Source organism: Parasteatoda tepidariorum, chromosome 5, assembly GCF_043381705.1.
Source record: "Parasteatoda tepidariorum isolate YZ-2023 chromosome 5, CAS_Ptep_4.0, whole genome shotgun sequence".
Lineage (NCBI taxonomy): Eukaryota > Metazoa > Arthropoda > Arachnida > Araneae > Theridiidae > Parasteatoda > Parasteatoda tepidariorum.
In genome coordinates this window covers 21,899,539-21,912,306 of record NC_092208.1, presented here as the reverse complement: position 1 = coordinate 21,912,306, position 12,768 = coordinate 21,899,539, and the positions used below count along the sequence as shown (strand labels likewise).

General features: G+C 27.8%; 1 protein-coding gene across 1 annotated transcript in view; it reads right to left on the bottom strand.

Moving 5' to 3' along the window:
* LOC107444984 (lachesin) overlaps positions 1–12,768 on the bottom strand; it is a 181,431-nt gene that overhangs the window by 4,565 nt on the left and 164,098 nt on the right. Inside the window, exons 8-9 of the mRNA XM_016059278.3 lie at positions 7,752–7,832; positions 2,365–2,463 (exon numbers count right to left, since the gene is read on the bottom strand). Of these exons, the coding sequence (XP_015914764.1) occupies positions 2,365–2,463; positions 7,752–7,832 (180 nt within the window). The remainder of the gene's footprint in view (positions 1–2,364; positions 2,464–7,751; positions 7,833–12,768) is intronic.

The window sequence follows — 12,768 nt, the reverse complement described above, 5'->3', positions numbered from 1 at the left end:
TGGAGAAAATATCTGTTTGTTATTGATTAAAAGTGTGCAAGTAGTAGGATACTATTAGAAGATAAAAGAAAATCAAAGAAGGTTATTTTTGACAAATTGGACTAGAAACATATAGATTTTACTCCGCTAATTTAATTATGTAGTTTTAAATTTTTTGAAATTTGGTTTTATGTGAATCAACACCTCATTACGTTTCTTTTAATCTTTTATGTTTTAATTAAATCCAAGTCAGAAAAAAAAATCCTCGTTTTAGTTTACTTTAAAATAACAATTTGTTTATTCACCTATCCATAGTTCTTTTTCAGTACATAATTTTTATTTTTTAAGCTTAATATACATTTTGTCACTTAAATAAAAACTTAAATAATTTTACTCACTGGCATTCTTAAGATAGAACAAGGAAATTTAAAGACTTTTCCTTTCCTTAAAAGTAAAAATCTAGACAATAAGGTTACGTTACTTGTCGATATTTTTCAAATTCATTTTCTTAAATTAAATTACGAAAAACATTTTTTTCAGATATAAATACATTTTTCTTTTGAAACACAAAAAAACAAAGAAACTTAGTCTAATAGTCCCTTATCAAAGACAACTTTTGAGAAGTTCTGCACTGTAAAAAATTCCGTATCAAATTATGGAAAATATGAGAGCACATAGGGTGCCCGTGCTTTTTACCGTACTTTACGGAACAAAAAAATCTGATACACAGTAATTTTTATTGTAAAATCATTGAATCAATGTAGTTAAATAATTATTACTACAAAATTTACGTTATAAAATTCATGGTAGAAATAAATTTTACGTTAAAACTAATTTTACTGTTCATGCACCCAGGGTGCCGGTAGATTTTATTTTAATATGAACCAGTATTTGCAGTAGGAAGAAAAGAATTTGAATTGGATATTTTGAGAATTAAAAAATCTCCGGGATAAAATTGCAATTAAACTATCTAACAACATTTTAAACTTTTAAATGCATCAATAAGTTATAAAATCTAACTTTCAATAGATTTTGACCGCTAAATTTCGTTTTGTTTGATCATTCATCATTTATACTTTGTGATCAATTGGTGTTTTTAAAAGAAATTCAAAAATATATTAATTCAAATTTCTTACTATTGTATGTACAATTGGGAACTTAATACTAAAAAGAACCCCGGGGGCATTTTATCTGCTGGGCAAAAATTTTGTCATATTTAAAAATTCAAGAAATTTTACACCTTTTAGGAAACAATATGTCATATAAAAATACCGATAATGTTTCTTAAATAACACTTAAAAGTTTATTAATTGTAAACATGCTATAAAAATTGCTGTTTATATTTTTGAATGCTACTAAAGATGTCATTTTATAAAATTTTTAATTTTAAAGTATGCCGTGTTTTTTTTATCAGCGTGATTGCATGGTTCATGATTTCATTTAAGTAATCTGTTCCTCATATTTTCAAAAATTAAAATTATTTTTTAAAATCACATAATTTTGAGACTAAAACGATAAGGTTGTTTTTTGACAAAATTTAATGCTAATCATAATGAAACTAATTTCATTGATAATTGTTACTAACGGTATACCGATATAGATTAAATAAAATTACTTACTGTTAGCATTGTTCATTTCGTCTTTTAATAATTATTTTGATAATTATTCTATTTATATTCTCATAATTTTACAATTGTAAAATGTATTTACTAATTAATCAAATAATCAAATTTATTTTTTTTTTCAAGATACAGGATAAACGACAATGTATTTTTATAATATTTATACTTTTAAAAAGTATTTTAGACTCCATAATAAATTTTCATAATAAAAAGAAAATTAAAAATTCTGCAATCGAATTTTATTTATCGTCACATTAAATAATAAAGAAAGGTGTTGACAAGTCTGCAAAATAGAAAATTCTGGATCAAATTCCTATGAAAAATACCGGAACTCAGGATGCAAGCACATATAACAGCCAAATATATTTTTTCCGTAACTCGTCACGGAACAAAAATCTCTTACACCATTATTTTTACAGTAATAATTACGGTAAAATCACTAAATCACTCTAATTAAATAAATATTGCCTTAATTGTGTGGTATAACATTTTACAAAATAGGTAAATAGGCGGTAAAAATAGGTTTTACTGTAAATATAATACTGTGTAATATTAGGTGTCGTTACTTTATACCGTTATTTGTCCCAGAATTGTTACAGTACATAGGTTATATAATTTTATTTTTCTGTCCATCAAAAATAGATAAATTTAATAATGAATTGGTTCACCACAATCATTCATTTCCTATATCACAGACTACTCATTAAAGTAAAGACAGCGAAGTTTGATAAAAATTGTAATATAAAAAAGTTTAGTTATTTACCTCCATCAAGTCCATACTTTTGTTGAGTACCTGGAGCATTAGCAGTGTCCCATCGTTCGATTTCTGTGACTAATGTTCTATATTCAGTTGTAGCAGCAACTAGAAATTACAGAAATTTTTTTCACAAAAAATACATACTGATAATAACAACATATTTTATTTGCATTTAAATAAGTATTATTTTGATAAATTTGTAAATCCGTTCGACTATTTGTTCTTTTTTTGTTTTGTTATTGACACAATGTTAAAAGAAATCATCTTTCAAATAAACAACAAGTTGCAAAATAAAGGAAGTAGTATTGAATAAAACATTTATTATATGCACAATTTACCAGCAGAAAAAAAATGTTTGATATTATTTTTTGCACTTGTGCAATATGTTAAAAAAAAACAGTTTGTAACGAGTTTTGTTCAATTGCGAAATTAGAATTTCAACTAAGGTGGCACTTAAACATTTTTGTCCGCTTGCGCCTAATTGTGGGATTGTAACTGAACTTACATGGGGGAGAGGAGGACTAGTAGGGACAATTTTTTACAAACTTATCAAAAATTCGTCTACAACATGAGTTCTTACTAATGAAGAATTTTAAGAATGATTTGAACAATTACCTACAGTCTGGTTGACATCTGAAATTACAAAGTTTATTTTCTACTTAATTTTTTTTTAAGAAAAAGATGCTTTTGCCCATACTAGCTACGCTTAGAATTGATTCCAATTTTTTTCACAAACAAAGTCTAACTATGCAGCTTTTCCGATTGCAGGCGGCTAGTAACTTTGATTTATAAAAGAATAATAAAAAAATTAATAAAAAAAAAGATGTAGTTCGTAAAATTAGAGAAATTTCAAGAACCTGATGGGGTCCTAAATAAATTTCGATTTCAAACCACAATTTTTTGTCATACAATTAATACCAATTACCCAATTATTATCTCAACATGAGATTTCAATTTTTAAAAATAGCAAAAATCAACCAATCTTATTACAAGGATTGCTAGTATAGACAAACTTGATATCTTTAAAACGTTGCATAGTAAGACCCTTATTAGTCCTTCATTACAGCTCAGAAAGGTACATCTAAAGTCAAACTGAAATGAATTTTAATTCTGAGTCTTTTTTGAGAATAAATGTTGACAGTTTTGTAAAATACTAGTATACTAGTTTTGGAAAATATATATTTTCATATCATCAAAAAAATAACGTGTCAACTTAAAATATGGATTGATATGCAGTTCTGGTAGTTACTGACGATGAACATTACTAAAGTGACAGGAGAAATGGATACTGTCATAACTATTTCTTCTCATGAGATTCGGACACGGTTCCCAGTAGAACACTGAAGTCAAGCATCACAGTCTGCGGTCAGTGTGTGGGTGGGTGACCACTTGGATCAGTCTGCGTAGGGACCGAGGGTGTGCGGTATTGATCCTGGTTAAGCTGTTCTATCGTAAAGTGCTCGACTTCGCGTTCAGGTCGCTGGGTTACTGAAGCGGGGGTGCCATCCCCTCTGCAGAGGATCAAAATTGTGATGGCATGATTTCAAATAATCCTCAGGGATGTTTCCCAGATCGTAGCTAATAACCCATTGTGCAGCTCTAGAGCGACGCAAATGAACTACGACAACAACAACAAATCTCATGAGATTTGAGAAATATTTTTTTTCAGAAAAAAAGATTCATGCTTTTGGAATAACAACATGCATCTTTTTTTTTATTTCTTTAGCATATTAATTTACAAATCTATAGAAAAATACACGCTTCCAATATTCTGCGCAACAGGATGAACAGTATAATTGCGAATTTAAGAAAAAAACTTAACTATCACAAAGTCAATAACTCTTGATGGTATGTAGANCATAAAACGTTCGCATTTTCTGAAAATAACGCACGTGGTTTTTGCTACGTCGTTTTTGATTGGGAAACGAATCAGAAAAGATTATTTCCGCATTGGCAAGTGCAAAATAAATTTCAAGTTAAACCAGTTTTAATAATAAATTTTAATTTGATGAAATAATCTGAATAAGCGACTCACGTAGTGCAAGGCTCAGTGATATATTTCTCATTGAAGCAATTAAGTAAACAACTGGCAAAATAGAAGACAGCACCAATTTCTGATTTTCTGTTTAGTTTAATGTATTAAAACAAATAGTTAGTAAAACTTTTGCTTCCGATTTTATTTGATTTAAAGCAAATTCTATTATTTTAATATATTTGATAAAGCATCTCTTTTAATTTTTCTCAACAAAACCTTTAAAAGAAGGATTAATATAATTATTTTGCGCTAATTTTATTGTTTGATATTAAAACCGCTAATTTTGAAAGTGTTTTCAAAATTATTTTATTTTAGAAAATAAATGCTATCAAAGTTGTTACATTTGAAACCAATCCATTTTTTTTCCTATTGGAAGTTGTATGGGGCCAGTTCAGACTTGTCCAAACTAACCTCACCACCATGTGTCTACACTAACCACAAGATGACTTGCGTTTGTTTATGGTAAGTACTGGTCATTTGAAGCTATACAGAGAAAATTTTGACATCAAATTAGGTAAAAAGAGCATAATTTATAATAAATTACCCCCTTCTGGAAAAATTCTTAAAATAGAATATTTTAATATAAGAGTGAAAAAAATACTTTTGCGACTTAAAAACATTATTTTGCAACTTCTACTATATCCACAGCATGATTATGTAACTGCTCATAACTGTGTTCATCAGTATTGCTAATCTACGATGTGTTACAGAGAAAATTATGAACAACTAATTATATCCCCTGTATTTGTTGTCCTTTCTGTTTCTCCTGGTTATAAAACTTTTTCTTTTATTTTCTAGTTGCACATATTTTTTTTAAATCTGGTTTGAACCGTTTCACCATTATACTTCAGACTCAGACGAGGTATGTATAACATGCCCTTCTGAAAGATCTGCAGCTTAAGTGTATGTGTTGTATACTTTAGCACTTAAAAATTAAAAGATTTTACCTTCTTAGTATCAAAAATGTATTAATATATTTTAATAACATATCATTTGGTTCTGTTAATGACTCATCAGATTTGCTTTATTTAATCCTAATGATTTCATTAAAATAAGCGTTTTACTGCATGCATATCCAAATTCAATAAACTTACAAATTTAGAACACAAAAACGAAAATTTATTGTTGTAAATGGCGCAACATTCATCAAAAGGCAATAGCCTAAGGAACAACATACGGCAGTAAGGTACCTGGCGTTGTATCTTGCACCAGTTTTCTAAGTATAGTCTAAAGTATTATATTCTTTTAATAAAGAATTCGTTTGCTAAAAATAGATCTATCTATATCAGGCTAATGAAGTTTTACATATTCAATTTCATGCAACATTTTTTATGTCAAATGTATAGAAAAATATTCTGAAAGTACAACTAAGAAATATTTAAGTCTAGAAAAAAACTTAAGTTGTATTAAAAAATCTCGCACGAGCCATTTTGATTACAAAGAATACAATTACAGAGTTGAAATTTCACATATTGAAAAGGTCATTTTCATTTGTGGACTTAAAACTCAGTTTTTTTAACATCTTATCTGTTTGTAAGCCATTGCAATTTGATATTTTTTTGCAAATTTTTCACTTATTTTGCTTAAGGAGAAAATTTATTTTCATCTCGAGTTGTTTTTTATTTCACGTAGAAAACTGCAAACTTACGATGACTATCAATTGATGATTATTGAAAGATTTAATGGCATGTAAAACATATGTTTATGTACACAGTTTCTTGTAGTGTAGACTCTAAAAACACAATTCAAAAAGGAGTATATTTATTAAAAAATTTTTTTAAAAGTTATGAAAGTTTTTAAAACTGCTGCACAAATTAGTGTAATTATAATTGACTGGAGAAATTGTAGATAATTTTTATAGAAGAAAAAAAATAGCTACACCTGGCAGTTACGAATGATATTGGTTTGATTTTACAAAGACAAGCAAAGTTGTCGCTCAGCAGCTGAGAAATTTACGAACCCTAGATGACTTGGGAGTGTCTAAGACAGTGGTCCCCAACCTTTTTGTACCTAAGAGCAAATACCAGAATATCAGTCGAATGGCGGGCACCATTTATTTTTTCAAGATAAATTTATAGTTGGTAGACATAGGTAATAATACACANGTCTAAGATAATAGACGCATTTATTTAAAGTTTTCTAATTGATAACTAAAATCATTGAAGTATAGATAATTTAAAAAATATGTGTTATTACTTGACATAATCCTTGATAGTAAATGAACTTTTCAGCAAGCTAAACCACCAATCTGCACTTTACGTTCCGCAGAAGTGCTTCGTTAAGCTAAGAATATTGAAGTTTTTAAATTGCCATTATTTATTACAAATTCAAGTGAAGAACGGATAATTTTACGGGGAATATCCAAGGTCTTTTAGCGTGGTGGACTTACAAAAAGATAATTATGTTTTAAAAGTTCGTTTTAAACAGGCATTTTATAATTGAGTTTATTTAAAACAGATAATAAGAAACACTGTTAATGTTAAGATAGAAGACTCATTAGTTTTGTTTTATTTATTCATCTTCTGTTATATGGTTATTGCTGGAAAACGAGTTCAAAAGTCGGAAAATACCAGGTGTTTTTAATAATTTAATTATTCTACATTAACTGTATTATATTATGAGTTTTAAGTGAAATCAAACACATTTTCATGAAACGTTAAAATGTTGTTATTTTTTCCTTAAACGCTAGTTGATTCAAATAATCACTGTTACCAACTTAAATATTTATATTTTAACGTCACATGTATTTCTATTTTCCTTCAAGCAAAGCTATACAATATTCTTCAGTCATTCAAAATAGCTATACTCATAAAAACGTTCGCATTATGCTTATAAAATCTGCATTTATAAAAATACTAGCTTAAAAATTAGGTATTTCAATCTAAAAATGCATAAAATTTTATATCAATAAAAGATAAGTCTTAAATCATTTAAATAGACTTGATATAAACTACCAACTCTTAAAATAAACATATAACTTTAATCAGAAATTATGCATTCGACTTTTTTGATCCCTACATCCTCTTTACCCAAGGTACTTTCTTTGAAAACTCAGTTATAATTTTCTTATCTATATAAATACTAAAATGAAAAAGCGAAACCATTTCTAAAGAACCACCAGTCATTTCTGCAATAAATAACGCATCAGGGTTTTCTTCCTCAATAACAGACTGCTAAATTTACCCGTTCTATGAATATGCAGATTGCCCGGCAACCACTTGGGAATGGATTCGAACCCATGCTCTTCATTTTCATTCACCTTTCTACGTTATAATTATTATTCTGAGAGAACCTAATGAATATATAATCAGCTTTCCTTGACTCCTTCTTGAACTAAGGAATTTTTGTTAGAACGTACCTGTTATTACACGCCGCGTTGGGAAAACTGGCATCTCTTCGGTGACAGGTTTTCTAGGTGAGGATGTCGGCAAGTTCAGTCCTGAAAAGCAGTTAAAATAAAATTACGTGAGCTTTCAGTCAAGGGAAGAATGGTTTTCAACCCTATTTAAAATATATTCTGCATAATATCATGGTAGAAATTGAAAATTCCTTTTTGCAATTACATTAATTTCTGAATATTTTAAATAGGAATAAAGCCAGAAAAGTAGTTAAAATACATTTATTTTGGAAGTTTAAATATGATTAATTTGCACTTAGATTAGTTTCATTTGCTGCAAAAAATTCATAGTTTACAATAGAACCATCCACAAAAGAAAGTTCTACAATATTGATAGAGTTATTAATCTATGTAAACATGAGTTTTATTAGTCCTTGGTTCAATTCGATTTAAATAAAGGTAAAAGTTAGTTAAAATATAAAAGTTAAGCATTCTATTACATAGATTAATATTACAGAAATTTGACCACTTGAATTGTTTGAATTGGCGGAAGAAGTAAAATACATTTTAGATTATCACATATAATAAATAATTATATTCGTTGTTATACTTTTTAGAATTTAAAAACAACTGTACAAGAAACATCAACATCATTGTAACAAACAGTAAGCAGTTGTTGAGACATTTCTGTCACATTTTAAACAGTCTTTCTTAATTGCAATAACAAAACAATTTATGCTTATACAACTGATAAAAATAGTTTTTAAAACCATAATATAAAATTTTTCTGCAATGCTACTCGTTAGAAATTTTAACAAGCTCCAATTGCATGAAGAACTGACGTTTCTTTTTTCTTCAAAAAGATCCATTTTCAATTCATTTCTTAATTTTTTTTAAAGATTAATTCGAAATATATCAACCATTTCATTACTAGCCAATGTGCCAACTTTTATAAAATAACTAAAGAATTCACTTACGATTAGAAACTGTCACTGAAAACAATTAAAATACAAATGGGTTACTTGATATTTATACACATTATTTTCTTAATAAAACGTTATTAATATAATTTATAAAATAATACATTTGTCATAATTATATCAAAATCTTTGCATGACTTAAAAAATCTGACTCAGTATTTGATTAAAATTTGTGAATTGACCTAACTGAAACCTTATTTTTTTATATTATTTTATAATTTTTTAATCATGCAGAAAGTGTTTCTTTTAAATAAAAATTTTAGAAAAATTTCTTGTCCAAAAGTACTAAGTAAAATATTAAACCATACTTGATTTACATCAAAACAGTACTGACTGAGTTATAATACGAAATATAGATTGAAAGTAATTAATTAATTATTCAAAAATATTTTATTTTTTGCAACTATGAAATTTTAAAACATATAAGCCAATTCAAACAAAATCATCAGTTTAAAGCCTGGATAAAATTACGCCGGAATAAACTAAAAAAAGTATAACCGTGAAATGAGCTAAATTGTTGATGATATTTAGAATTAGTGTTTTAGATTAAGTTTGTTATATTAAGAACAAATGGTTTTAAAAATACTTTTGGTCAAGTAAAAGATTTTAATATATATTTGAATTCCATTTACCTGTTTGTGATGTTTATTTTTTCACTTTAAAAATTTCATTATTTTTTTTTCATCTTCAATGAAAAAAACGATCTTAAATATTACCACACGTTGTATTAATAAATATATTAACAATACTTTTAAGATTGTCAAATAAGATTGCTAAAGATCGAAAAAACTCTCAGAAATACTTCAACACTTTACTGGATTTTCTTGTGTGTTTCTGTTTCAATATATTATTAGTCATACAGTACTAATAGACAAAACGTTATTTCTCACTTTTATCATAGTAATTAATTCACAATAAAAAATATTTTTATTAATAGCATAAGTATGAAATTGCAGGTTTTTTTTAAGTATCTACTATTTGCTTGTAAGAATTTGTATTCATTTTGGAAATTACTTATTTTCTATCGTTATTAACATAAAACTCATAGTGCTAATGTAAACAATTTCTAACTCATATAAAATAGGCGGGGATGGCCTGGTTGGTAGGGCACTGGCCCCGTATTCAAGAGGCCCAGCTGTTGACACCCCGAGCAGTGAATAGTGAATGATGCACGTTAAATCTGTAGAGCAGTGTTTCCCAAAGTGTGGTACGCTTACACCCAGCGGTACGGGAACAGTTTAGCAGGGGTACGCCTTCCTATGCAAAATAACTTGCAACAAACGAAAATTGCAAAAAACAAAACTAGCCATGGAAATTTACGATTATGTATTTTTCTATGGGCTATTGTTTGCAAAGTTAACAGTTAATACAATTAGTGGTGTCAACAGCCAGTTGTGATTTTTAGCTTTTGTGCAATTTTTGTAGTAAAAAATGCATTCATTTTTTTTAGTGGTACGCAGCGTTACGAAAAATTTGGAAAGGGTACACTAAAGTCATAAGTTTGGGAAACACTGCTTAAGAGTCACAAATTCCTCTCTGTTTACATAACAAATCATACGTCTAGAGGTACTGATCCAGGAGCTTCCTTGTCTTCTGGATAGGTTCAAAATAAAAGGCTACGGAGTTGANCCCAGGGGTACGGGAACAGTTTAGCAGGGGTACGCCTTACTATGCAAAATAACTTGCAACAAACGAAAATTGCAAAAAAAAGTTTTAAACACAAAACTAGCCATGGAAATTTACGATTATTTATTTTTCTATGGGCTATTGTTTGCAAAGTTAACAGTTAATATAATTAGTGGTGTCAACAGCCAGTTGTGATTTTTAACTTTTGTGCAATTTTTGTAGTAAAAAATGCATTCATTTTTTTTAGTGGTACGCAGCGTTACGAAAAATTTGGAAAGGGTACACTAAAGTCATAAGTTTGGGAAACACTGCTTAAGAGTCACAAATTCCTCTCTGTTTACATAACAAATCATACGTCTAGAGGTACTGATCCAGGAGCTTCCTTGTCTTCTGGATAGGTTCAAAATAAAAGGCTACGGAGTTGAACATTAGTAGTCGCAAGCCCGAAATTGGGTCTGCTGTTCAACGACGGTTATAAAATGAAATAACTCATATAAATAATTCTAAAAATATCAAAAAGAGAAACTGAATTTAGAAGCAAATTAAACTGGGAACAAAATTCCTTGTTTTATTTATACAAATACTTGATTAGCCTTATTCGTGTGTGGGAATTTCAAATCCTAAATTAGCTTTGCTTCCAAAGCTACATATTTTTTAATGAAATTTTCACTCTAATTTTATCGAAAAGTAAAAAAAAAAATTAGTTAAAAAATTTAAAAAAAATTTTTTAGTTGTAACAGGGGCACAACAAACTTCTTGAGCAGGTAGGACATATCATCAGAATCAAAACTGCATATTGTTGTATGTGGCTATACGTTATTGACTCTATAGTATTATGATTCTCATTCTTATTATATGCGGCTATAGAATTATGACTCTCTGTATTATGACGCTTATATTAAACGCCTCCCTATTAGAATCATATAAAGTAAACATTTAATAATTGAGAAGTTTTCCTAGTGGCGTATGACGACGTTTCCGGAAATAAATTTACATGCAATTTCAATCCGGATGATGAGCCCTGAATTGCCTATAGCGATTTTGCAACATTTATTCAACCTCCTGTTATTTATTGTTTTTAAAACATGTATAATACACTATTTTCCTATCTGATAATATACAAAAACCGCTTAGGCTATGAGGAGAAGACTGCATTATAAAATACGATGCAGAACAGCCAGTGGATAAAAAAAACTCTAGTTTGGAGATTGAAACATATTGCAAATTCGAAAACAGCAACGTTAAAATTTCCAAGATGCGTTAAAAAATCCCATTGAAGAGAAAACAAAAATTAATTTATGACTCAGTGTTAATTTTCAAATACGATTAACTTAAATTTAATAATCATGAACTATAAACTGGTCAATAAGCCATTGAAAAGTAAAATAGTTTCAAAATATATTTTCAAAAGCAATTCCTGCTACCTACAAGGTTCAGAAATTAATTAAAGAAGTATTAATTTAAGGTAAATGAGTAATTTTTAAAATAAAATTTCTCATCGAAAATATTGAATTCACTTAAGACTACTACGTGTACCATCGATGACTAAGGCAAATGATAAATATATAGCATATTTTAATTTGACAATATTTATCTTTGAATCTATAAAAAAGATGCCATCAATTCAAATCTCTGCTTTTCTAAGATAGATACAAACATTTATCGCAGCTTGAAACAAGCAATTGCATTCTAAATAAATACTAAGAAAAAAATTGATTTAATGTATTGCTTTACGTGTAGAAATTTTTTTAAAGTAGTATACGTAAGATTTAAAATAACTTTAAGATGTGTAGCTTTCTCAAACATATATAATCTCTTTTAAAAAAATGAAAAATTCCTAAATGAGTACAAATTCAGGAATAACCGAATTTGAGTGACATGCAGTCAAATTATTCACTCGAAATATTTGAAATAATAAATTAAATTATTCAATAAATTTTTCCCCTATTACTAAGATAAAAAGTTAAGGAAAATTTATGTAATATTTAAAAAAGCAAAACAGAGCAAGATGTATACATACAACACAATAAAGAAACGAAAAGTAAAAAAAAAAAGAAAAATAATAATTTTAAATAGAAAAAGAAAACTTATTAGAAAATAAGTCATTTATTAAAAAAAATTTACACACATATTTCTTTTTAAAGTAGCTTAATTAAGGAACACTTTAAAATTTTTTTCCATTAAAATAAAATAATTAATATTTAAGAATTTAGGAACCAAAAATAAATTGGATAAAATATTTTAAAATATTACGTAGCTTTTTTTTAACAAAAGAATTATAAGAATAAAAACTTAATATTACTAAAAGTTATGGAAGAACTAGGAGATCTTTAATAATTGAAAGTTATTTAAAAAACACCAGAATGTAAAATACTGCTTAAATTTCATATAAATTTGCTGTGTATCGCATGTTTTTTCAATCTACATATATA